This window comes from Piliocolobus tephrosceles, chromosome 6 (genome assembly GCF_002776525.5).
Source record: "Piliocolobus tephrosceles isolate RC106 chromosome 6, ASM277652v3, whole genome shotgun sequence".
NCBI classification, from domain to species: domain Eukaryota; kingdom Metazoa; phylum Chordata; class Mammalia; order Primates; family Cercopithecidae; genus Piliocolobus; species Piliocolobus tephrosceles.
The window spans coordinates 54,204,157-54,229,148 of NC_045439.1; the positions used below are offsets into that span (position 1 = coordinate 54,204,157).

The 24,992-nt window shown below is 42.4% G+C and overlaps 1 protein-coding gene across 4 annotated transcripts in view; it reads left to right on the top strand.

Moving 5' to 3' along the window:
• Positions 1-2,874: 2,874 nt before the first annotated feature.
• Positions 2,875-24,992, top strand: part of DDHD1 (DDHD domain containing 1) — a 120,120-nt gene continuing 98,002 nt past the window's right edge. For all 4 annotated transcript variants that reach the window (XM_023230835.2, XM_023230845.2, XM_023230855.2 and 1 more), the window contains exon 1: positions 2,875-3,936. In XM_023230835.2, the coding sequence (XP_023086603.1) occupies positions 3,093-3,936 (844 nt within the window). In that variant the 5' untranslated portion in view covers positions 2,875-3,092. The remainder of the gene's footprint in view (positions 3,937-24,992) is intronic.

A 24,992-nucleotide genomic window follows, 5' to 3' on the forward strand; every position in this document is an offset into this window, starting at 1 on the left:
AAAGCAAAAGGAGAGTAGGAACAGGAAGCATTAGATAAAACAAGACTTTTTTGGGAGGCCGAGACGGGCGGATCACGAGGTCAGGAGATCGAAACCATCCTGGCTAACACAGTGAAACCCTGTCTCTACTAAAAAAAAAATACAAAAAACTAGCCGGGCGAGGTGGCGGGCGCCTGTAGTCTCAGCTACTTGGGAGGCTGAGGCAGGAGAATGGCGTGAACCCGGGAGGCGGAGCTTGCAGTGAGCTGAGATCCGGCCACTGCACTCCAGCCTGGGTGACAGAGCCAGATTCCGTCTCAAAAAAAAAATAAAAAAATAAAAAAAAAACCGATAAAACAAGACTTTTTAAAGCAGAAAAGTTGAGAAGAAAAACATTATGATCTTTGCTTTGATATGGCTAGGGAGTAAAAAGGAAATAAATACATGCAGTCACATGAAGTTAGATATTGTGCTCTCAAATATCTTCTGAGCACTGTCAGCCTGGGACCCGGTATATGGGTCTGCCATAGCCCCAGCTTACTTCCAAGGGGCAGAAGCAATCTCAGCCCACAAATGTTGATTGACATCTCCCCTCAACAAGGTCTAGACCAAGCTTGTCCAACCTGCAGCCCATGGGCCATATGCAGCCCAGGATGGCTTTGAATGTGGCCCAACAGAAATTAATAAACTTTCTTAAAACATTATGAGATTTTTTTCATGATTTTTTAAGCGCATCAGCTACCATTAGTGTTAGTGTATTTTATGTGTGACTCGAGACAATTCTTCTTCTTTCAGTGTGGCCCAGGGAAGCCAAAAGATTACACACACCTGGTTCTAGACCAAGATAACAAGGTCAGCAGAGAATCTAGGATTCCCTTCTTCTGCCACCTGGGTTGTGTTGAGAATCAACATTTCCTTCAAAAATGATCACTCTACCTAAAAAGAGTGTGGCATTTCCCCAGTGAACCACAAGAGTATAACCTTCTCAAAATAACCAAATAAGCACAACACTTAATAGAAACATTCATTCAATGCAAAGCAGAAAGTACCTTTTTTTTTTTTTTAACAGCAGATAATGTTAATGGAAATTGTGTAGTCAAGAGTTAAAATCTGGCCAAAATAATCTGACAGATAACTATATAGTTAGGCTACATTCTATCAAGAAACATAAAGGAATAGAGTTATTTTAAATGTTGTGATATTCCTTATTTATAATACCCTTCATAGTACTTTTCATACTGTCCTATAATATAAGGTATCTGTTTACTTGTCTGTATCCCCCTCTAGGCTGTAAGCTCCTTGAAGAAAGAAAGCACTCTCTCCCATTCTCTTTTATAGTAGAAGTTAGCATAGAGGTGCCAGGCACCTATTCAAACCCTGTAGAATGAATGCTTTCACAGCTAGTAAATAGATCAAAACTCATACCCAATATCGTTTTCTGCATATTGTCAATAGAAATATTGGAGGAGCAACTGGGAAGCAGGTACTCAGAATTTTTTTTTTTTTTTTTTTTTTTTGAGTGGTAAAGAGTGTTCTGATCTTAGATGCTTTCAGTCAGAGCTGCAGTATACAACTGGATAGGTTGTTCACTGCACAAGGTTAACCAGCTAAGGGCACTAATTGGGGCAGAAAATCCAGCCTGTATTCTACTTGACAAGCCATAAACTCCAACACTGCTCTGTATCTGCCCATAGGAAGCAATGCCTTTTTTCAAATTCCTACAAAGGCACTGTACAAACTTCAGATGGTCCTGACTTAAATAATGACAGAGTAATGTCTGACAGGTTACATCTCAGGAGCATGAAAAATTGCCCTACCAATCTGATTCCACCAGAAAGAGTAAAAGAAACAGTGAAGATTGTCTATTCTTAAAATGAAAACACTGAGATTGGAGATAGTTTTTCTCTGGATTCTCAACATAGGGTGATGTGCTTATAAAACAATTTTTTTAAATAAAAAAGACCCACATAAGGGAGCCTCTGTATTCAACTTGATCCCAGAATATGAGTTACAGAATCAGAGATGCATAAAAATCTGGAAGAAACCTTAAAGTTCATAGAATTCCATTGCTAGAAGGAACTTTAGATATCATCTGGTCCAAGAATCTTAATTTTACAGATGAGGAAACCAAAAAGATTATGGAGATTATGTGATTTGCCTGCGGCTGGTTAGCAATGCTAAATCTAGAACCTAGTTGCTTTCTAGCTCTCAATCTAATACTCTTTACCACAGCTGGCTGGACTTGACATCATTATAATCAATTAAGACTGATTGTACACCCACTGTGTGGGAGAGGCTGACATACAGACTTGGTTTCCGTCAAGTGCCTTGCAATGCGGTTGAGAAAACAGGAAATCCAAGCATTAAAATATAAGTAATAATATGAGATGGCATATGAAGCGAGGTTTAGATTCCAGTTTCCCAGTGGGAGTGGTGACACCAAGGTGAGTGATGGGTGTGGGATGGAGTGCCCTCGTATCCACCCACCTATGCGTCCTGGTTCTGTCTGGAGGGACCAGGGCCAGGTGACAAAACGTCCAGGTGAGGCCGCAGTAGGGCGTAAGGTCAAAAAAAGCAACGCTGAATCCAACATCCCGGGGCCCTCTTGACACGCAGCTTAAGGCTCTGGGCTCATGACCCACACTGCAAGGATGGGTGGGATAAAGCCTATCCACATCTGGGCTGTGAACTCCAGAAGGGGAGGACCTAGGCAGCAGTGCATGAAGACCGCAGGGAAAGAGGAAGGGAGCCGAGGAGGCCCAAGAGCGGCGGGCGACCTGAGGCGACCCTGCAGTCCCAGCCAGAGGGGCACGGGGGGCGGCCCGCGCGCGGCGCCGCAGCAGCCCGGACTTCCGGGGCGGCGCGCGCGGTCGGGGGCGGGGCCGAGCCGAAGCACCGCCTACGTCGGGCTGCGTGACAATGGGGCGGGCTGCAGAACTCGGCTGCGGCGGATGCGGGTCTCGTGGGGGCGGAGCGGCTGCCGCCGCAGCTCGGGTCGGGATTTGAAAGATTAAAAACTCTGGGTGGAGAGGGCGGCGGCGTTGAATGTGTGGCGGAAGCGCTGGGGGTCACGACTCCGCGCGCCGCCGGGCAGCCGGCGGCGTCTCCACAGCATGAATTACCCGGGCCGCGGGTCCCCGCGGAGCCCCGAGCATAACGGCCGAGGCGGTGGCGGCGCCTGGGAGCTGGGCTCAGACGCGGGGCCGGCGTTCGGCGGCGGCGTCTGCTGCTTCGAGCACCTGCCTAGCGGGGACCCGGGCGACGGCGACGTGCCCCTGGCCCTGCTTCGCGGGGAACCCGGGCTGCATTTGGCGCCGGGTACCGAGGACCACAACCACCAGCTGGCGCTGGACCCCTGCCTCAGTGACGAGAACTATGACTTCAGCTCCGCTGAGTCGGGCTCCTCGCTGCGCTACTACAGCGAGGGCGAGAGCGGCGGCGGCGGCGGCGGCGGCAGCTCCTTGTCGCTGCACCCGCCGCAGCAGCCTCCGCTGGTCCCGACGAACTCGGGGGGCGGCGGGGCGACAGGAGGGGTCCCCGGGGAAAGGAAACGTACCCGGCTTGGCGGCCAGGCGGCCCGGCACCGCTATGAGGTAGTGACGGAGCTGGGCCCGGAGGAGGTACGCTGGTTTTACAAGGAGGACAAGAAGACCTGGAAGCCCTTCATTGGCTACGACTCGCTCCGCATCGAGCTCGCTTTCCGGACCCTGCTGCAAGCCACGGGTGCCCGGCGCCAGGGCGAGGACCGGGACGGCGACCATGTGTGCTCCCCCACGGGCCCAGCCTCCAGTTCCGGAGAAGATGACGATGAGGACCGCGCCTGTGGCTTCTGCCAGAGTACGACGGGGCACGAGCCCGAGATGGTGGAACTGGTGAACATCGAGCCTGTGTGCGTGCGGGGTGGCCTCTACGAGGTGGATGTTACCCAAGGAGAGTGCTACCCGGTGTACTGGAACCGTGAGTAGCGGGCCGGGGTTAGGGCGGGACGGGCTGTCCCTGCATGGGCCGATGTGCACCGGTGTGGGTTTGGGACTGGTCGCCGCGAAGAGGGAGGAGCGTGAGGCCTGGCGTTTGTCCGGGGCTGGATGGAGATTGCGCTTGGAGCGTCGGCAGGTGAAGGGTAAACGAGCAGATGGCAAAACCCAAGCTGCCTGGGGTCAGGAGGACTGGATACTTTCGGGGGTAGCGCCTCCTGGGTGAGCCGGCTGCTGCTGCCATTCCCTGGAAGTGATCCAGGAACGGATCCGCAGCCCGAGGTTTAATTTCGTGATCCTACCAGCTTTGTCCACCTGGAGATCTGGTTCGATCTCATTTACCCTGAACAGCCTATGATTTAAATAGCGGCACGTCTTCTGGAGTAGGAAGGTTTGAGAGGATCTGCTCGAGAATCAACAGCTTAGTCATGGATTCAGGAAAAGGAAAAGAATCCCTGGCGGGAAAGGAGATAGGTTGTTTCCACTGGGTGTGTTCCGAGAGAGGTGGAAAGCACTGCGTGAAGCAGCTTTGACAAGTGGCTCCGCTACCTCGATGGAATACTGGATTCTGTCTCTTAGGTCCTCATTTACATATTTTCGTCTTTGCATCTTAACCTTGAAAAATTACTATTTCTGTGTCTCGTCTTCCTCATCTGTAAAAGGGGAGAAATTGTACCTACCTCGTGGGATTGTTGTGAAAGTAAATTAGAAAATATACCTCAAGGGCTTGGAACTATGGTTGGTACTTACGTGTGATACGAGTGTTAACAGTATTTATTAGACAACAACACAGATGGGTTTATAATTGAATAGGAAGAAGGTGACCATAAATACCTGCCAGTGCATGCAGCAAATACTACATATGTAATATATAGTAGATATTCAATAGTCACAGAAGTTATTTACCACCAGTATTGTATGTAATATACACTTTTAATTTTCATGGGCCCAATGCCCTCACTCAGGTGTCTTCAATGATTGTCACAACCCTTAAATCCTCCATACAGCACTCTGCCCTCTATTAATTAGATGGATTGATGACAGCTTCCTTTCTGTATGTTTAGCACCCTACCATCTGCAGAGCCCATCACCTTTACCTTTGTACTCTGATAGGGCCTAGTGCAATACATATTCAATAACTAGGTATTGAATTGCATCAGTGATTCTGATAATGTTAAAACATTCATATGTTAAGCATGACTAAGATAGCAATTCCAACGTGTGTCAAATCACCAAATAAAATAATAGCAGGAAATTTAATTTACTGCACATTAAGATGATACTAAAGGCATTTATTACCATTTTAATAAGGTCAGATTCAGTGAGATCTGTTACATCATTCACTTTTTTAGATTATAAGCTCACTAAAGACAGGGTATGTTTATATTCATTCAGTTCTTTCATTTTCAGAATATTTGTATGTCCATAACGGTACTCTTGTGAAGGCATTAAGAAAGATGGGGAAAAGGAAAATCCTTACCCTTTCAGAGCTTCCCGCTCGGTGTTTCCTTCAAATGACTTAAACGTCATCATATATTTTTTTTTTCCTGAAGATAGAAGTACCAAGACTTAGTGGAGTCAGAAGGTTGGATAAAAATACAGGGTATCCTTGGAGAGGGGACGGAAACCGAGAGATGAATCTTACCTTTAGATTAAACTGAAGTATATTCACCAAGAATACTGTGTGCTCTCTTGGTTTTTGATAAAATTGTTAATGCCCACATGGTGCTTCACTGTTTACAAGTGATTTTTGACGTTCATTATTTTACAGTGATAGCAAATTAATACTAACATTATATACATGAAGAAATGGGCTCAGCGAAATTAATGAGCTTGTCCAAGGTCACTCAGCTACAAAGTGATGAAGCAGTTCATTCATTAGTCTAGTGGGGGAATACAGTGCGGTATGCAAAGAGCCTCTGATCCATCCAAGGGTGAGGATATCAGGAAAGCGTCCCAGAAGATTTAAGACAGAGTCTTACAGGATGAATTTAATGAAGCAGAGAAATAGAGGGAAGGGCATTCCAGCTAGATGGGTGCATACACAAGGACACAGGTCTGAAACTGCATGGCATTTTAAGGAAGTGAGGTCTACACCTGCAGGCACTGAGACACATGGGGTTGGGTTTGGGCTTTGACCAACCACAGAGACTGAGGTATGTGAAGGCTGGTGTTTGGTCAGGGACAGGATGGAGATTGTGAAGGGAGCACTTGCACATGAATGGCACATTTGGGAGAATAGCTGGAAAACGGACAGAGTAGATAAGCAGTACTAAGGAGTTTGGCCTTTATCCTGTGAGTAATGAAGAACCAAACAGTAGAAGGTTCTTTATACTTACATGTGATTAATGACAATGCAAAGGTTGAGCTGGAGAGTTGGAAGCAGAATATCAGTAGAATGCTAGTGTCATAAATCAAGTGAGAACTGGTGGGAGCCTACAAAAGTTAACCTAAAGGTAATGTGGACTTATCTTTCTCCAGTCTTCTTTCCTAAAGCAAAGAGCCATTAGGCCAATTATAGCTTATAAATTTTTGTTAACTAGCATAAGAGCAACACCTGTTTTTATCTCTATTTTAGCATTTTCTAAATAATTCTCTACAAGATACAGTCCTGTGGATGTCCAAGCCCTCATATGAGCTATAATAAAATCACAATCGTGCTTTTTATCTATCCTGTAATTTGCCATTTCTCACAGAATCTCATATAACTTTAATTGGTTTCTTAAGTCTCTGTGTGTACGTTTTCACACTTTCTAGGAGGGTCCAGTCCCCATATGGGTTCTTCAGCCTTTCTTCAAATAGAAAAACTCATACTATATGTTGCAGCTTTTGACCTTGCTGACATTTTACTTTTCCTTTTTAGCTGTTTTGGAAACTGTCTGGTTAGTGGTAATAAAAGAGTTTAAAAATAAAAAAGTCCAGTAAGTTCCTGTGTAGAATGGTGGTATGAATCTATTGGCCATTTAGATTTTTGTGTCCTAATTTAGCCCACTGCATCTGGGTGTCAAGGCCAACAAGTTAGCTATACCTATTCTAAAAGAAAGATTTTATTTTATTCTTCCTTTTGAACTTGACTAGCAGATAAAATTTGAACTAATTTGGGGTACATGAATCAGAAAGGAGAACAGAATTTGTCTTCTATTAATGAGGAGCCAATATTATTAACATATGAAAAAATATTAGTTGTAAACTTATTTTTGTTTTATTGTATGTTTAGATATTCTTCTGACTGCATGTGGACATTCTAGATAAAAACTAATCATGCTGAGTAATGGTTGTGAGCTCTCTTGTTCGCAGTGTTCTTCCTGTTTGTATTCATTTCATAGACTTGTTTTGAGGATTATTACGTGTAACATCCTTATTACAGTGGTTGGCACATTGTACTAGGTGTTAACTATATGTGGATCTCAAAAAAGCTATACACTTTATTTTTAGAAGTGCATATACAGGTTAGTAAAGTTAACCAGTGCACAGTTGTTGAGTGCCCACAATTTCTTGTTATTAGTCAGTACCTCATCAGAGGTGAAAGAATGTCTGGAAGGAATATTGGCAAGAAAGTGGCCAAAGCATTTAGTAATAGCAGATGGGAAGGCATATGGAACATTCTAGAGATATTTAATGAGCTTAGAATAATTCAATAATTCTAGGCCGGGCGCAGTGGCTCACGCCTGTAATCCCAGCACTTTGGGAGGCTGAGGTGGGTGGATCACCTGAGGTCAGGAGTTCGAGACCAGTCTGGCCAACATGGCGAAACCCCGTCTCTACTAAAATTACAAAAATTAGCCGGGCGTGGTGGTGGGTGCCTGTAATCCCAGCCATTCGGGAGGCTGAGGCAGGAGAATCACTTGAACCTGGGAGGCAGCTGTTGCAGTGAGCCGAGATCGTGGTACTGCACTCCAGCCTGGGCGACAAGAGCAAGACTCCATCTCAAAAAAAAAGAATAATTCAACAATTCTGATGGCAGTGATGTGTGCAATTTGCACTAGGGGGTTGTGTGATTTCTATTCATTGACTAAATTAATAAAGTTATTGACCACATTTTTATATGTAGTATCCAGGAGTCTATAAACCACAGATTTCTTTTCTGTCACCGCCCGCCTTCTGGTATACTTATGCAGCCTACTTGCATTATTATAATTTTAAACCATTTTCAGTTTCAAATGCTTTAGAAATAAACCAGTTGTTTTTGTGGTATATTGCAACAAAGGGAAAATGATATTCCCAGTAAAATGAGATAAAAAAAAATTAGAGCTTTTCCCTTAATTACATGATGTTTACAAACTTGGTGTAGATGTGACCATGTTATTCATAATAACAATCCTTTGTGTGGCACAGGGCATCATGGAAAATAATGGAGTCCCGGGGTCAGAAGGCACTCTTTTTTTGATCAATTTCTGTCTCCAATAAAGCAGGACTATAGGGATAGTGCCTGACCCTGAAAAAGTGCTGGAGACTTTTATCTTTCACTCTTTATAACTGTGTTATCCCCCACTAGCCTGGACTGGAAAGCAGCCTTGGACTGCATTGAACCCTGACTGCTCAGGTTTACAGTACCAAGGCCCCAGTTTTCTGAGAACCCACCTCATTTTTTTTTTTGCATTTTAGAATGCACAGTGACCTGCTAAAACAGAACAAGGATGTGAATGGCATTTGGGGCTTCTCCTTCCCTTTGAAATGTATCATTACTTTAAAAAATGATCTAATATCAGTTATTGATTCACCTTACGTATGGCCAAAATGGTATAATGCATGGTTTGCAAGTGCTTTATGCAAATGCTTAGAGCAATCATTGTGGTTTTCTTACCCCTGTAAACCCCCTCTGCTTTTCTTTCCTCTTTCACCCTTTTCTTATAAAAGATCTTGCGTATGCTTCTCTCTTCCAAATTTTATTTTGGGTCTTTTATCTCTATATCGCTCTTTATAGTTTGTATTTTGCTGAGAACCTTGATGTCTGGAACCTACAGTTGATCCTTTTTTGTAGAGAGCAAGAAAAGTCTGGATGTGCTGGTCAAGGAATCCCCTGAAAATTATGGACACTGGGGGAGGACAGTGGAAGTCAGAGAGGAGAACTAGAAGGAGAATATATTATTCACAGGAAGCCTAAGATGAAAAATATTGTCAAAAAAAAAATTGGAAAGTAGGTAGTTATGGAATTCCCAATAACTAGGGAATCTGACCTAAGACCTTTGTTTTTTTGTGAATGTACTGGAATTTAAACTGTGCATGTTATACAAAAAAAAAAAAACAACTGTCAGCATTGATGAAGGGTACAGATATACAGAATCCCTTCTTTTTTTCCACAATACACTCTAAAAGTTCAGTTAAAAAGTAGAACAAGGAAAAAATTTTTTTATAGTTACTGTATATAATCTACAGTTCTACTCTCTTGTGTCCACAGTGGTAAAGGGAAATTGTGCCCATAAGAAGTGTTGAATCACTGATAATTGAGTAAATTAATAGAATGAAAACCACAATGCAGATACTTTCTGATACTCCTAGATTAGGAGACAAGTGAAATTCAAGGTAGTAAAAAATTAGAACTTGCCTGTACCAGAGAACTGAAGAACAACAGTAGCAAAATTGATATAATCATATGAAAGTAATTCTATTTTATATACTGCTTTTTAGCATCAGCAAATTGTCAACAAGATTGAATTATACATTAATTAATTTTTTTTTTTTTTGAGATATTCTGTTGCCGAAGATGAAGTACAGTGGTGTGATCTCAGTGCATTGCAAGCTCTGCCTCCCAGGTTCAAGCGATTCTCCTGCCTCAGCCTCCCTAGTAGCTGGGACTATAGGCATGTGTCACCATGCCCGGCTAATTTTTATATTTTTAGTAGAGATGGAGTTTCACCATGTTGACCAGGCTGATCTTGAACTCCTGATGTCAAGTTATCCACCCACCGTGGCCTCCCAAAGTGCTGAGATAACAGTTGTGAGCCACTGTGTCCAGCCTGTTTGTTTGTTTGTTTGTTTTGAGACAGAGTTTCGCTCTTATTGCCCAGGCTGTAGTGCAATGGCGCAATCTCAGCTCACTGAGACCTCTGCCTCCCAGGTTCAAGTGATTTTCCTGCCTCAGCCTCCCAAAGTGCTGGGATTACAGGCATGCGCTACCACACCTGGCCCATTAATGTTTATTTTAATGTCTTATTACATTAAGCTATCTCTAGATAATCTTTATAATCACTGCTCTTGTATGTTTAAATAAAGTCTATTGAATGACCGCCGGGGGTCAGGTCACCCTTTGGAAATGACACTGTTACTGGTACTTCTGTATTCTGAGACCTCAGATACTGGAAAATCCTTGAGAAATACAAATTCCATCTGAATGGATGGCTTTTCCAAATAATGGAGAATTAAGCTTTTATGTGCTGGAATGTAATATTAACTATATGGATGGAAATCTCTCTGATATTACTAATTGTCTCTGGCTGCTTCTCAGTGGACTATCTTTATGAACATTGATGTAGGATATCCTTTGAGAAACATGATATGGGACAAATAACTAGTTGTACTATGTTAAAACTTTTGTGTTTTTTTTTTTTTTTTTGAGACAAGATTTTGTTCTGTCGCTTAGGCCAGAGTAAAGTGGAGTGATCATAACTCGCTGCAGCCTTGACCTCCCAGGCTCAGGCAATCCTCCCACCTCAGACTTCAAAGAGGCTAGGACCATAGGTGCACGTCACCATGCCCAGCTACTTTTTTAAATTATTACTTGTAGAGACATGGTCTTCCTATGTTGCCCAGGCTGCTCTCAAACTCCTGGGCTCAAGCAGTCCTCCTGCCTCAGCCTCCCACAGTGCTGGGACTACAGGGATGATCCATCATACCCAGCCTTCTTAAAACTGAAGATTTTAAAGCATGTGCCATGGAATGCTCTGGTCAGTAACGTTATGTTTTTATTATTTTTGAGATGGAGTCTCCCTTTGTCGTCAAGGCTAGAGTGCAGTGGCGCCATCTCGGCACACTGCAACCTCCACCTCCCGGGTTCAAGCAATTCTCGTGCCTCAGCCTCCTGAGTGACTGGGATCACAGGCCTGCGCCTTCCCCCCCGGCTAAGTTTTGTATTTTTAGTGGAGACGGGGTTTCACCATGTTGGTAAGCCTGGTCTTGAACTCCTGACCTCGGGTGATCCACCTGCCTCAGCCTCCCAAAGTGCTGGGATTACAAATGTGAGCCACTGCGCCCGGCCTTTGCTCAGTAATTTTAGATGATGCACAGGGAGCAGAGTCAGAATTACTTCTAAGCCTTAGTGTAGATATTTAGTTAAATGCAATCCCACTCTTACATTTTACAACTTACTACAACTACTTAATAGCAACTTTTAGTTCATATTTTATTGGCTGAGTCTGTTATTCTCATTCTGTAGAATTGCTTCTAACTAGGCCCAGGGTATCTTACGTGTACGTGATACACCTACTTAGACCTTCAGTAAAACTTACATTTTAATATCTGGTATATGCGTTAACATTAATTACACCCAAGTTTGTTTATGATTTTTTTAAACAAAGTCTTTGCTGTAAATCAAAAGACACTTGTAGGAAAGAGAGAATCTACTTCAAATCAAAGATGTTGTTTAGCACCCAAACTGAGGAAATTTCAGTGTGGTTGCTGAAGCACTTTCAGTGACTCATATTCTTCCAGTGTAGCTATCTGCTGCTGAAATGAACCTTTCCTATATGGCTAACACCATATGAGACAAGTGTACCTGTCTGTAAGATTTAGGAAAAGATACTTGCCTTTGCTTAATGTTCTCATTGTATAGCCAATCACTATTATGCTGCTTATTTAAGATTAGCACAAGTTACCCATGATTCCGCTCTTTGCCTTTCACTGGAAAATATTAGGACTTTATATTTTAGAATGTCTGGTTGGATATAGTTGCAGTTTATTCTTTAACCTATTTACTGTTTAGCTTGTTATGCTATTTTGTATAAACTACATTATCTGTTACATTTGTTTTGGTACAACTATATCTCAGGTGCAACTATATCTCATGTATAGTGAATACCCCAATCTTGGAATACTGGGTCGAATCATTTGGAATTCTAATTGCCTGGCAGGATTCTGCCTTTTATGGAAAGACCTACAATCCATTAAGGAGTATGATAGGCCGCACATAAAGGTTGAACCTTGTAAAAAGTAAAGAAGAAGTTCTTCTTCAAAGACTTTCCTCCCCATCTAATTAAGAATAAAGAGTAATTTCTCTTAGAAGCAAAATTTATTCAAAGACCTGTGCTAACTTTCATAAACATCAGCTAGCCGTAATAAAGAAATCAATGTACTTTATGTTCTTAGCTCCTACAATTTAGCCTAAATAGTTGCCCTCGCATGCTTATACTGGTCCAAGCAAGCATTAAGTCATAACCTGTTCCTCTTCCTTATTTGAAGGTGTTTTTACTTTTCTCAGCATTCCACAAGTTACTTCCTCCTTCCTTTGCTCTCCTCTGCCTTTGCTTCTTTTAAAAAGTTCTAAGTTGCTAGCCAATCAGGACAAATACAGAATATGAAGTCCCGTTCCAGCCAATAGAAACCAGACACAGCAGTAAGATGAACGTGTCAGGTTATAAATGACCCTGTCTCCTTGGTTCCGCGTACTCTCATGGCAAAACTGCTGGCGAGTGTACGCTTTCTGCAGAAAGTAAGAATGGCCTTGCTGAGGAAATTAAATTTATGTTCAAGAGCTATTTCTTTACAGCACCAAGGAACAAGCATTTCTAACAAACATGGTTTACAGCATTTGTTTTCAAATCACCACTCACCTTACCACAGTTCATCAGTTTCATCTCTGCCACCTCCATTTCAATTCTTACTGGTTTTTCTAGGGAGGCAACATTGTTTAGTGTTCTAAGAATGTCAAGGACCACTGGATCCAGTCTTGGCTCAAATCCCAGCTCTGCTGTACACTGTGACCTTGAGCAACTGAAATTCCCTGTGTCTTACTTTCTTCTTCTATAAAATGTGGATAATAATATCTACCTCTTGTGATTGTTTTCAATAGGTAAAATATTTAAAGATCTTAAAAATATCCCATGATGAATAGTAAGTTCTATAAAACTGTTAGCTATGATTGTTTCTCCGTCTTCCTTGCCTGTTCAATCCTTCCAAATTTCCAATCCGCTTGACATTCTTCGCTCTCTTGTTTCAATTTGTAGTCTCTTTCCTCACGTGGCATATTCTTGGTCTGCCATCTTGATAATCAACTCTCAAATGGGCACAGCCCTAGTTTCTCTGTAACTATTGCCTGCGTTTATGAGAAGCTGTGATTTTTGTCTGGTCTCTCAGGCCCCAGAAAGGTCGGTGCTGTCTTGAGTTCTGGCTTGGACCTGGGAGGAGTTCACCAGTCATTCTCATACAAATCTATTGCCTATGAGAAAGGAGGAATTCTTTCCTGTAAAAGCATTCTAAATTCTTGAGCATCTGCTTTTGTTGCTATGCAGATCCTGTCACCAAATGTGAGAGATACCAACTTTATCCCCAGAGCTTGTTTAGAGGACTCTCCCAGCTACCAGGATTTTTGATAAAATAGAGAACTTTACAGTTTTCTAAAAGACTGCTCAGTTTTCAGTTAAGGCAAAGCCAGTAATGTTCTTGTTTTTTGTTATTTGTTTTTTTGCCATGCTGGCAAGAAAAAAATGGCCAACAATTCTTCTTATGACAGAGACCTTAGCATGAAAACTATGAGAATTCTCTTAATTGATCTGCAGTTAAACCAGTAGTAGTAAGGATGGCAGCTAGGTTCTGGCACTTAGTGTAAAATTTAACAGTATAAAATAATCTTGAATCTCTCCTTAGCCAAAGGACATGGCAGCCATTCCTTATCCAGCATTGGCAATAAAAACCACGGGGGAACAGATAAACAGATCTTTGTTGTCAAATTCCCTTAGTTTGAATCCTTGATTTACCATAGCTATATGCCTTCGGGCAAGTTATAATCTCTGTGGCCTAATTTGTTTCTCCTTTGTAAAGGGGGATCATTCCTGCTGCCAAGAGTTATTATCAGGTGATTATTATTATTAAGATTTCATTGAAGTACATATATGCAGAATGCTTAGCACAGTACCTAGGTCAATAAGCATTAGCTAAGCCAGGCTGGTATATTTGCTCTTGAACTAGAAGCCTATCTTCTGGAAATTAAAAAAAAAAAATGTGGTAAACCTGTTCTATTTGGAGTTAGGGGGAAGGGTGGAAAGCTATGACTCTATCAAAATTACTTCAGCCTATACTTGATATATACACATACCTACACACATGTACTATATATATTTTCGTGTACTCATCTTAAAGCTACTTAATCACTGCAAGAGTTCTGGGAGTCACAGTGAAGTTTCGTACTTCACCTTAATTCCCCCTTTGAACTCTGAGTTTGAAGAAAATGTAGACCTTTCTAGGTAAGATGAAGGCAGTGGAATACTCTTCAGCCTCTGATTGCCTCTGCAGAATGGCAACCTGTGTTGTTAATTTCTAGCACTTTTGTGTAACCAGTAGTTTGCAGATTTAATTGAGTACAACAGTTACTGGGAAGATTGTTAAAATACAGATTCTCAGATCTTATCCCTGGAGATTTGGTACAAGAGATCTGAGCTCGGGCCAGAGAATCTTTCTCTTTAATAGAAGAAATTCTATTTGCAAGGGGTTCGAAGACCTTACCTTGGTAATTCTGTTGGTTCATAAATCCCCTAATCTAAATGGCTGGAAGCTGCCTCATCTTCACTTGTTTTCACTTACACTCAGAGAATTACCAGTTCAGTCAGTCCAAGGTTGCATTTCTAGAGATTCTAGGGGAGTTAACCTTCTTCTGGCAAATGGGTAGTTTTATTTAATCTCCATTGTTCTTTCTACCTATGTATTGCCACACTGTCCTTCTAATTTAAAATTTCTGTATCTTATTGATCTTCTGTATTATTTTGTGAGTGAGGAGAAGGATGAAGTCTCCAACTGTAATTGTGGATGTAGTTAGCCTGTTAATAAAGTTATTTTGTTTTTTGTTTCATGTATTTCAAAGCTCTGTTTATAGATGTGTATGCATTTAGGATTATTACATCCTTTTGATGAAATAATGCCTTTATCACTTTGAAATATCCCCCTTTATCTCTGGTAATGTTTCTTTTGTTGAAGTCTACTTTATTTGATACTAATATAGCCACTCTAGATTCCTTTTGATTAGTATTCGTAATTTATATCTTTTCCTGCCCTTTTACTTTTAAACCTGTATGCGTCTTTACCTATCTGTTGAGTCTTGCTTTTTAAAATTTATTCTGGCAACCTCTACCTTTTAATTGGCATTTTAGACCATTTACATTTAGTATGATTAATGCCAAGTTTGATTTTTAAATGAACATCCTGCTACTAATTTTCTATTTGTCCCCTTTGTTCTTCATTCCCTTTCTTCTCTTTTCCTTCCTTCTTTGGGATTGGAGTTTGTTTAATGATTCTCTTCTATCTTTAATATTAGTTTTTAGGAATACTTTTTCATATTTATCTTGGTTTGTGTTCCCTGGGTTTTTTTGGTTGGTTGATTGGTTGTTTTTTGAGACAAAGTCTCGCTCTGTTGCCCAGGCTGGAGAACAGTAGAACAATCTCAGCTCATGCCACCTCTACCTCCCAGGTTCAAGCAATTCTCCTGCCTAAGCCTCCCAAGTAGCTGGGATTATAGGCACACAACACCACACTTGGCTAATTTTTGTATTTTTAGTAGAGATGGGGTTTCACCATGTCTCATTTAAGACCACCAGGCTGGTCTTAAACTCCTGACCTCAGGTGCTCTGCCCACCTCGACTTCCCGAAGTGCTGTGATTACAGGCGTGAGCCACTGCACCCGGCCTTTCTAAGCTTTTTGTATTTCAATTACATATATATGTTAGATCGTTTGATACAGCTCCCCAGCTCATGGATGCTCTGTTTAATTTTTTTCGCCCACTCTTTTTTTTCCTTTGTATTTCCATTTGCGTAATTTTTATTAACTTATTTTTGAGTTTACTGATGCTTTCCTCAGCTGTGTTGATCAAAGGTGTTCTTTATCTATCTTACCATTTTTCTAGTTTCTGGCATTTCTGTTTGACTCTCTTGTTTTCTCATCTAATTATACATGTTGTTTACCTTTTCCACTAGAGCCTTTAGTGTTTTAATCATAGTTATTTTAATTTTTCTAATAGTTCCAGCATCTGTGGGCATTTCTGGTTTGGGTCTGTTGAGTTTTTTTGTGTGTGTGTGGTCTCTTGACAGTGGGTTGGTTTCTCCCATCTTCTTTGAATGTCTCATAATTTAATGTAAAGCTGGACATCTTGTGTTGGGTAGTAGAGTATTTATGCCTAGAAATAGGCATGCCTTGTTTTTTGTTTTTTTGTTCTGTTTTTTTGAGACAGGGTCTCACTGTTGCCCAGGCTGGAGTGCAGTGGTGCGATCTCAGCTCACTGCAACCCCTGCCTCCAGGTTCAAGTAATGCCCAAGACACACCTTGTATTTTGCTAGACGTTTAGTGTGGGGGATTGAGCAACCTAGTTGGGAGTTGATCTGCATTTGGCTTTCATTATTGCTGTAGTTACTATCAGTGCACCGCAGGCTTTAAATTCCCATAGCATTACCATACCTAGAGAGCTGGTTCACCAAGGATTTTCCTTCAGGTCTGCTTTGTTCTTAGCATCAGGTTTTCCCTTTCCACCTTTATCTCAAAGAAGGTTCTTCACGCTTTTACTCTCCCCCAGAAATAGATGAAACTAACTCCCTAACTTGGTGGTGATGGTATGGGCGAGAGTGTGGAAGGGACATTCTCTGTTGTTCTGGTTCTGCCTTATTCTTAGGCACAGTGTCTCTGGGTCTCAAGAGCGGAGCCTTCTCAGCAATTCTGCCCTACCCCAGCCCTGAATGACCTCATCTTCTAGGCTCAGGACAATTTCCTGCCTCTGATAGTTTGCCTATGTGGGGGTGTGTGTGTGTTTTGTTTTTGTTTTTGTTTTCTTCTATTAACTTTTCCTAGCTGCTATGGTTCTTTAGTTGTTGCTTTTCTAGCAGCAGCTTAAGGCTTTCATTCCTTAGGTGAGATAGGGAGTAAGGATCTAGACAAGACCTTGTAAGGATCCAGGCAGACCTTTCCATACCTACCACTGTTCCCCTCTCCCAACCCTGCACTATGAAGGGGATACTTTTTCAGGTTTCTTGCCCTTACCTCAGTCTTTCTTATGAGTTCCTGGTAATATCTGTGGAGAAGAACCTGCAACAAGGTATAATTTGCTCTTGTGTCTGAAGCCCCAGAAGTTTTATACTCTTACTGTAGCCCACACTGGACCTTTAGCAAATTGTTGAAATATTTTTGCTGAAATCTTTTTACTGGCTTGTGTGGCATCTGATGTCTTCACCCTAAGTAAGCAAGTACTTACATCTTATTTTTCCTTAGATATTATTAGTTAGTTGCCTCGTGACCTCAGCTGTCTTATTAGCGTACTTTCATTTATCGTCTTCATAGCCATTTTGCCATTGTTACACATTTCATTACTATTTGTTATAAACACCAAAATACAATCTTTGTATTTTTGTTTGTTTATTTTTGAGACAGAGTCTCACTCTGTTGCCCAGGCTGGAATGCAGTGGCACAATTTTGGCTCACTGCAGCCACCATCTCCAGGGCTCAAGCAATTCTCCTGCGTCAGCCTCCCGGGTAGCTGGGATTATAGATGTGTACCACCACACCTGGCTAATTTTTGGTAGAGATAAGCTTTCACCATATTGGTCAGGCTGGTCTTGAACTCCTGACCTCAAGTGATCTGCCCGCCTCGGCCTCCCAAAGTCCTGGGATTACAGGCATGAGCCACCGCACCCAGCCTTTAAGTAGTCAATTTTTAAAAAACAATTTCTTTGAACTCTCTCTTAGTTTTGAAACATAATTTTGCTGGATATAGAATCCTAGGTGGACATTTTTGTTTCCTTCACAACTTCAAACATCACTTCATTGTCTTTCACTTCTATAGTTTCTGACGAGAAGCTTGCTATTGTTTTTATCTTTGTTCTTCTAAATGTCATCTTTTTTTCCCTGACAGCTTCCTCCCCCCAACCTCCTGACTTTACTGATGACATGCAGCAATTTGATTATGATGTATCTTGCTGTGGTTTTCTTCATAATTCATCTTCATGGGATTTGTTGAGATTCTGGGAACTGTGGCTTTATCACTTTCATCAAATTTGGCTATTGTCCAAATTTATTTTTCTGTTCATGTTACCCCTTATCTCGGATTCCTACTACATGTAAGTCAGTATGCTTTGATACTGCTTAACAACTGTACATTTTGATATTGCCTTATAGCCCTATGATTTTCTTTTCTTTTCTTTTTCTTTTTTCTCTTTTTTTTTTTTTTTTTTCTTGAGAAAGAGTCTCACTCTGTCACCCAGGCTGGAGTGCAGTGGTGCAATCTCAGCTGACTGCAACCTCTGCCTCCCAGGTTCAAGCGATTCTCCTGTCTCAGCCTCTCGAATAGTTGGAATTACAAGTGTGTACCACCACACCCAGCTAATTTTTGTATTTGTAGTAGAGTCAGGGTTTCGCCATGTTGGCCAGGCTGGTCTTAACTCCTGACCTCAAGTGATCCACCTGCCTCGGCCTCCCAGAGTGTTGGGATTACAGGTGTGAGCCACCGCACCTGGTCTGCCCTGTATTTTCTTTTTTTCTTTGTATTTCATCTTAGTTTCTATTGCTGTTTTCTTGAATTAACATGTCCTAGTGCTATATTATGACTTTGAAGAATTTCACTGATCTTTTCTTCTGTAATTTCTAGTTTACAATTGATCTCGTTTGTTTTATGTTTTATTTTTGGTATTGTACTTTTCATCTCTAGAAGTTCATTTTAGGTATTTTTTGTATCTTCTGTTTTCTTCCTCTTCATGTTTGTCTTTTCCTCTACCTTCTTGAATCTAGGGAGTGAGGAATGGTTGTTTTAGCATCTTTTTCTGCCAGTTTTCCCATCCATGTTGTTTCTGGATGTTTTTATTGACTGACTTCTCTCCTGGGTATGTGTTAAATTTTCATGCTTCTTTGGATACCTGTTAGGTATATGCTTTAGATGTTTTGAGATTGTGCAGGATTCCTTTAGTACTGTTGGGCTTTATTCCAATGGACAGTTAAGATACTTCAAATTAATTCGTTCTATCTAAGGCTTTCTTTTGAGCTTTGTTAGGGTAGTCACAGCAGCATTTAATGTGGGGATAATTTATCTCTGCTACTGAGGCACTACCTTTCTGAGGACATTGCTCGATGCCTCTTGGATTAGGTCTTTATATTCTGACTGCTGATTGGAACATGAACTATTTGTTGTCCTATATGAGCTCTGGAGATTGTTCCACCTGCTCCTTTCCGGTGGTTCTTTTCCCTGGCTTCAGGTAGTTTTCTCCTTTATGTGCATAAGCCAGTACTGAACTAAAGAATAAAGGGAACTCTTCTAGAGATATTTAGCACTGTCTTTCTACAGTGCCAAAATGCCCTGTACTACATTTTGCCTCACAAATTCTAGGTCTTGGCATTCCTGAACTCTTAGCTCTTTCAAAACTCTGAGTGTTAGACTTTGTTTGGATTAACTTTCTCTGTGCTATTGCCTGGAAAATCTAGCACCAAGCTTCTGCTGTCTCACGCATCTGTGTGAAGAGACCACCAAAACAGGCTTTGTGTGAGCAACAAGGGTGTTTATTTCACCTGGGTGCAGGCAGACTGAGTCCAAAAAGAGAGTCAGCAAAGGGTGGTGGATTATCATTAGTTCTTACAGGTTTGGGGATAGGTGGTAGAGTTAGGAGCAATGTTTTGCGGGCAGGGGATGGATCTCATAAAGTACATTCTCAAGGGTAGGGAGACTTACAAAGAACCTTCTTAAGGTTGGGGGAGATTACAAAGTACATTAATCAGTTAGGATGGGGCAGAAACAAATTACAATGGTGGAATGTCATCAGTTAAGGCTATTTTCACTTTTGTGGATCTTCAGTTGCTTCAGGTGATCTGGATGTATACCTGCAGGTCACAGGGGATATGATGGCTTAGCTTGGGCTCAGAGGCCTGACATTACAGTGGTAGGAATTCTCTCAGTGATCACTGTCCTCTTCTATCTGTTGTACAATATCTGAAAATCATTGTTGCATATGTTTTGTCTGATTTTCTAGTTATTTAAGGTGGGATATTAAATCCATTATGTGTTACTCTGTCATTACTGGAAGTAGAAGTCTGTTCTTCCAGTTTAACTGATTTACTCTCTCCATTCTTGACCATCTTTATCTCTCTATTAGGCACAACCCAGTGCTTACATATCCTATATGCCTTCCTGCTCAGGAATGTTAAAATGGATAACTCTTTAGTGCGCTAATACAGATCATGCGGCTGCCACACAGAGTAGAATTGAGATGTGTTATGTGTCACGTGCATCCGTGTGAAGAGAGTCCGCCAGCAGGCTTTGTGTGAGTAACAAGGCTGTTTATTTCACCTGGGTGCAAGTGGGCTGAGTCCGAAAAAGGAGTCAGCAAAGGGTGGTGGGATTATCAATAGTTCTTACAGGTTTGGGATAGGCAGGCAAGGGGTGGATCTCACAAAGTACATTCTCAAGGACGGGGAGAATATTCCAAAGTACCTTCTTAAGGTCGGGGGAATATCACAAAGTGCATTATCACAAGGGCGGGGAGGGTGTATTGTCATAAGGTCAGTTGCTCAGTTAGGGTGGGGCAGGAACAGATCACAATGGTGGAATGTCATCTTTTGTGGTTCTTCAGTGGCTTCAGGCAATCTGGATGTGTACCTGCAGGTCACAGGGGATATGATGGCTTAGCTTGGACTCAGAGGCCTGACATTCCTGTCTTCATATATTAATAAGAAAAACAAAACAAAATGGTGGTGAAAATTTTGGGGGGTGGTATGGAGAGATCATGGGCGATGTTTCTCAGGGCTACTTCGGGATTAGGGGCAGCATGGGAACCTATAGTGGGAGAGATTAAACTGAAGAAAGATTTTGGGGTAAGGGGTGATATTGTGGGGTGGTTAGAAGGAGCATTTGTCGTATAGAATGATTGGTGATGGCCTGGATGCGGTTTTATATGAATTGAGAAACTGAATGGAAGACACAAAGTCCCAATAAAAGGAGGAGGAAAACAGGTATTAAAGGACTAAGAATTGGGAGGACCCAGGACATCCAGTTAGAGAGTGCCCAAGGGGGTTCAGCATAATTATTTGGTTGACAAGTTTTTGGGCTCTATCCTTGAGTTTTTTATGTTGTCATATACCAGGCCAGATTGATTTAGGTAAAAGCAAACACTCTTCATTTAAAAATATAGAGTCCCCCCGTCCTTTTGTTTTTAACAGTGAGTAAGTGCAGGCCTCCACAGTTCTGGAGGAAAGAGAAATGCAAAGCCAGCAATTGTTTGTTAAGGAAGGATTAGAAATGGCTAGGAGAGAGTGAGTGAGATTGATAGTGTGGTGGAGACAGCTGGGGAGAGGTAGAGGGTGGCATAAGACGGGAACAAGAATAAGAGTGAGTATAAAAGTAAAGAATAGAACTTCATCAGGGTGAAAGTACTGGAGTGTGCCCTATCAGCAAAGATCATCTATTCACTCTAAGAGGGAGTCAAGAGTGGTGCATTGGGGATAGTACCAGGAGATAACCACTACGATGGTTTGGAGGAAAAGTGTAAACTGGTGGTGTAAACAAGGGCAGGGTATTTATGAGTAGTTGAGAATGGTGACTAGGAGTATGACTAGACAGAAGACAGTAGGGATGACAAGTTTTTGAGGCACAGTCCAAGTAGTGGAAGTGACTGCGTAAAGCCCTGTTGCAAAAAGTAGGGTAAGGACGAATAGACCTAATAGAATGAAGGGATGTATTGGGCTCATAAGGGTTATTACTGTTCTTCAGAAATGCGAGTGAGTTTAAGGGAAGTGGGGGAGAGTACTTGTGACTTTAGGCTGGCTGTCCAACGGACACAGCTTTATTCTGGAACGGTGAACCCAATGGGGAGGGTCCTGTAGGCGGATGGCAGTTGGGGTACTATAGATGACTAAGTAGGGTCTGGTCCATCAAGGTTGTAGAGTTTGAGGGGTCAGATTCTTAACAACAACTGATCATCCAGCTAGGGTGTCTTCATATGGCTGGGAATCTGGAGTAGGCAAAACAAAATTAGCAGCTCGGCAAATTTCCTGGCTAGTTTGCTGGAGGACTGGAAGATAATCACCTAGAGGGCTGGAGTCTGGAATGAGACTGGGGCCTAATAAAAAAGAGCATGCGTACAGGAGCTAAAACGGGCTGTACCTTGTAGCATCCCAAGGACAGGCCCGAATTCTGAGAAGGGCAAGTGGTAAAAGTAGCGTACAGTCCTTTTTAAATTGGAGGCTGAGTTTGGTGAGGTGTGTCTTTAAAAGACCATTAGTTCTTTCTACCTTTCCTGAGGATTGAGGGTGATAAGGAGCATGAAGTTTCCATTAAATGCCCAGGGGCTGGGAGACTGCCTGAGTGACTTGACTAATAAAGGCCGGTCCATTATCAGATTGTATAGAGGTGGGAAGGCCAAACCGAGGAAGTATGTCTGACAGAAGGGAAGAAATAACTGGTGGCCTTCTCAGACCCTGTGGGAAAGGCCTCTACCCATCCAGTGAAGGTGTTTACCCAGACCAAGAGGTATTTTAGTTTCCTGACCCGAGGCATGTGAGTAAAGTCAATTTGCCAGTCCTGGGCAGGGGCAAATCTCCGAGCTTGATGTATAGGGAAGGGAGGGGGCCTGAACAATCCCTGAGTAGTAGTAGAATAGTGGATGGAGCACTGAGAAGTGATTTCCTTAAGGATTGATTTCCATGATGGAAAGGAAATGAGAGGTTCTAAGAGACGGGCTAGTGGCTTCTAACCTACATGGAAGAGGTTATGAAATAATGACAGAATAGAATGGGCCTGTGAGGCTGGAAGGAGATATTTTTCTTGCTCCAAGAACCATTTGCCTTGTATGGGAAGAGATTGATAGGTAGAAGTTTCGGTGGGAGTGACTGATGAGAAGGAGAAAAAGTGGCCGTGAGGGACAAAAGTTGGAAGGCTGGCTGCTGCTTTAGCTACCTTATCAGTGTAAGCGTTGCCCTGCGTGCTGGGATCTGATGCCTTTTGATGACCCTTGCAGTGAATGACTCCAGCTTTCTTTGGAAGTAAAGTGGCCTTTGGAAGTAAAGCGGCCTTGAGAAGAGTTTTTACTAAAGAGGCATTAATGATGGAGGACCCTTGCGTAGTGAGGAAATCTCTTTCTGCCCATGTAACAGCATGGTGGTGCAGGATATGGAAGGCATATTTAGAGTCAATATAAATATTGACACGTAGTCCCTTTGCAAGAGTGAGGGCCTGAGTTAAGGCAATGAGTTCAGCTTGCTAAGTGGTAGTGGAGGGGGCAGCGTGGTAGTCTCAATGATAGATGTGGAAGACACCATAGCATAGCCTGCCTTTGCCAGTGATTGGCAATTGGGCCTGGAAGAACTACCATCAATAAACCAGGTATAATCAGGGTGAGGAACAGGAAAGAAGGAAATATGGGGAAATGAAGTGAATGCCAGTTGGATCAGAGAGGTAACAGTTATGGGGGTCAGGTATGGTATCAGGAATAATGTGGGGCCAGCCTAAAACAGTAAGGTCAAGTTGTTTGGACAGAAAGGCTACAGGGCATGGTCCCGGCTCTTGTGTAAGAATTCTGACCACACAACCCTGCACTTCGGCTGTGTGTAATGAAAAAGGGTTGGGATGAGTTAGGGAGAGCTAGTGGGGAGCAGCTTTTAGGGCTGTTTTTAAAAGAATGGAAAGGGAAGTGGGGAAAGGATTGAGGATTTATGGGGCCAGCTAGGTTTTCTTTTGTGAGTTTATATAATGGTTTAGTCAGGATGGCAAAACTAGGTACCTAAAGGCAAAATTACCTAACCATGCCTAGGAAGGAAAGGAGTTGTTGCTTTGTAGAAGGGGTTGAGGTTTGGGAGATTAGCCAGACATGATCAACAGGGAGAGCATGCATGTTTTCATAAAGTATCATGCTGAGGTAGATAACAGATGGGGAAGAAACTTGAGCTTTGGAGGGGGTTGTGCAATGTCCTTTTAAGAATAGATGTTGGAGAAGCAGGAAGGTGTCCTGTTGGGAAGATTTGTAGGAGGGGCTATAAAGTAGAAGGTCATCAAAATGTTTAATAAGTTGGGAAGCAGATGGATAGAAAGAAAGTAAATCATGAGAAAAGACTTGACTGAAGTAATGGGGGCTGTCCCTGAAGCCTTATAGCAGTACAGCCCAGGTAAGTTGCTGAGACTGATGGGTGTCAGGGTCAGTCCAAGTGAAAACGACAAAAGGCTGGGATGAAGGGTGTAAAGGAATAATAAAGAAAGCATGTCTGAGATCCAGAACAGAGTAATGGGTTGTGGAAGAAGGTATTGAGGATAGGAGAGTATATGGGTTTGACACCATAGGATGGATGGGAAGGATCATTTGATTAATAAGGTGAAGATTCTGGACAGGCTTTAGTCCCTTCAAAGCCAGTTGTGGGATGGGATACTGGCATTGAGCCGGGTAAGGGTGATTAGATTTTAATGGGATAGTAATGGGCGTGTGATCAGTTGCCACGGAGGGAGTAGAGGTGTCCTGTTACTTGTGGGTTAAGGTGGGGGGATACAAGAAGACGACGCAAAGGAGGCTTTGAACTGGGGAAAAGGGCAGCAATGAGATGTGGCGGTAGCCCAGGAATAGTCAGGGAAGCAGATAATGTAGTAAAAATGCCTCAACCTAATAAGGGAACTGGGCAGGTGGGGATAACTTAAAAGGAGTGCATAAAAGAATGTAGTCCAAGTTGGCACCAGAGTTGGGGAGTTTTAAGAGGTTTAGAAGCCTGGCCATCAATACCCACAGCAGTTAGGAAGACAAGGGAAATAGGCCCTTGTAAAGAAGGTAATGTGGAGTGGGTAGCCTCTGTATTGATTAAGAAGGGAACGAACTTACCCTCCACTGTAAGAGTTACCCAAAGTGTCTGTGATGGTCTAAGAGGCTTTTGAGGAGATCAGGCAGCGTCAGTCTTCA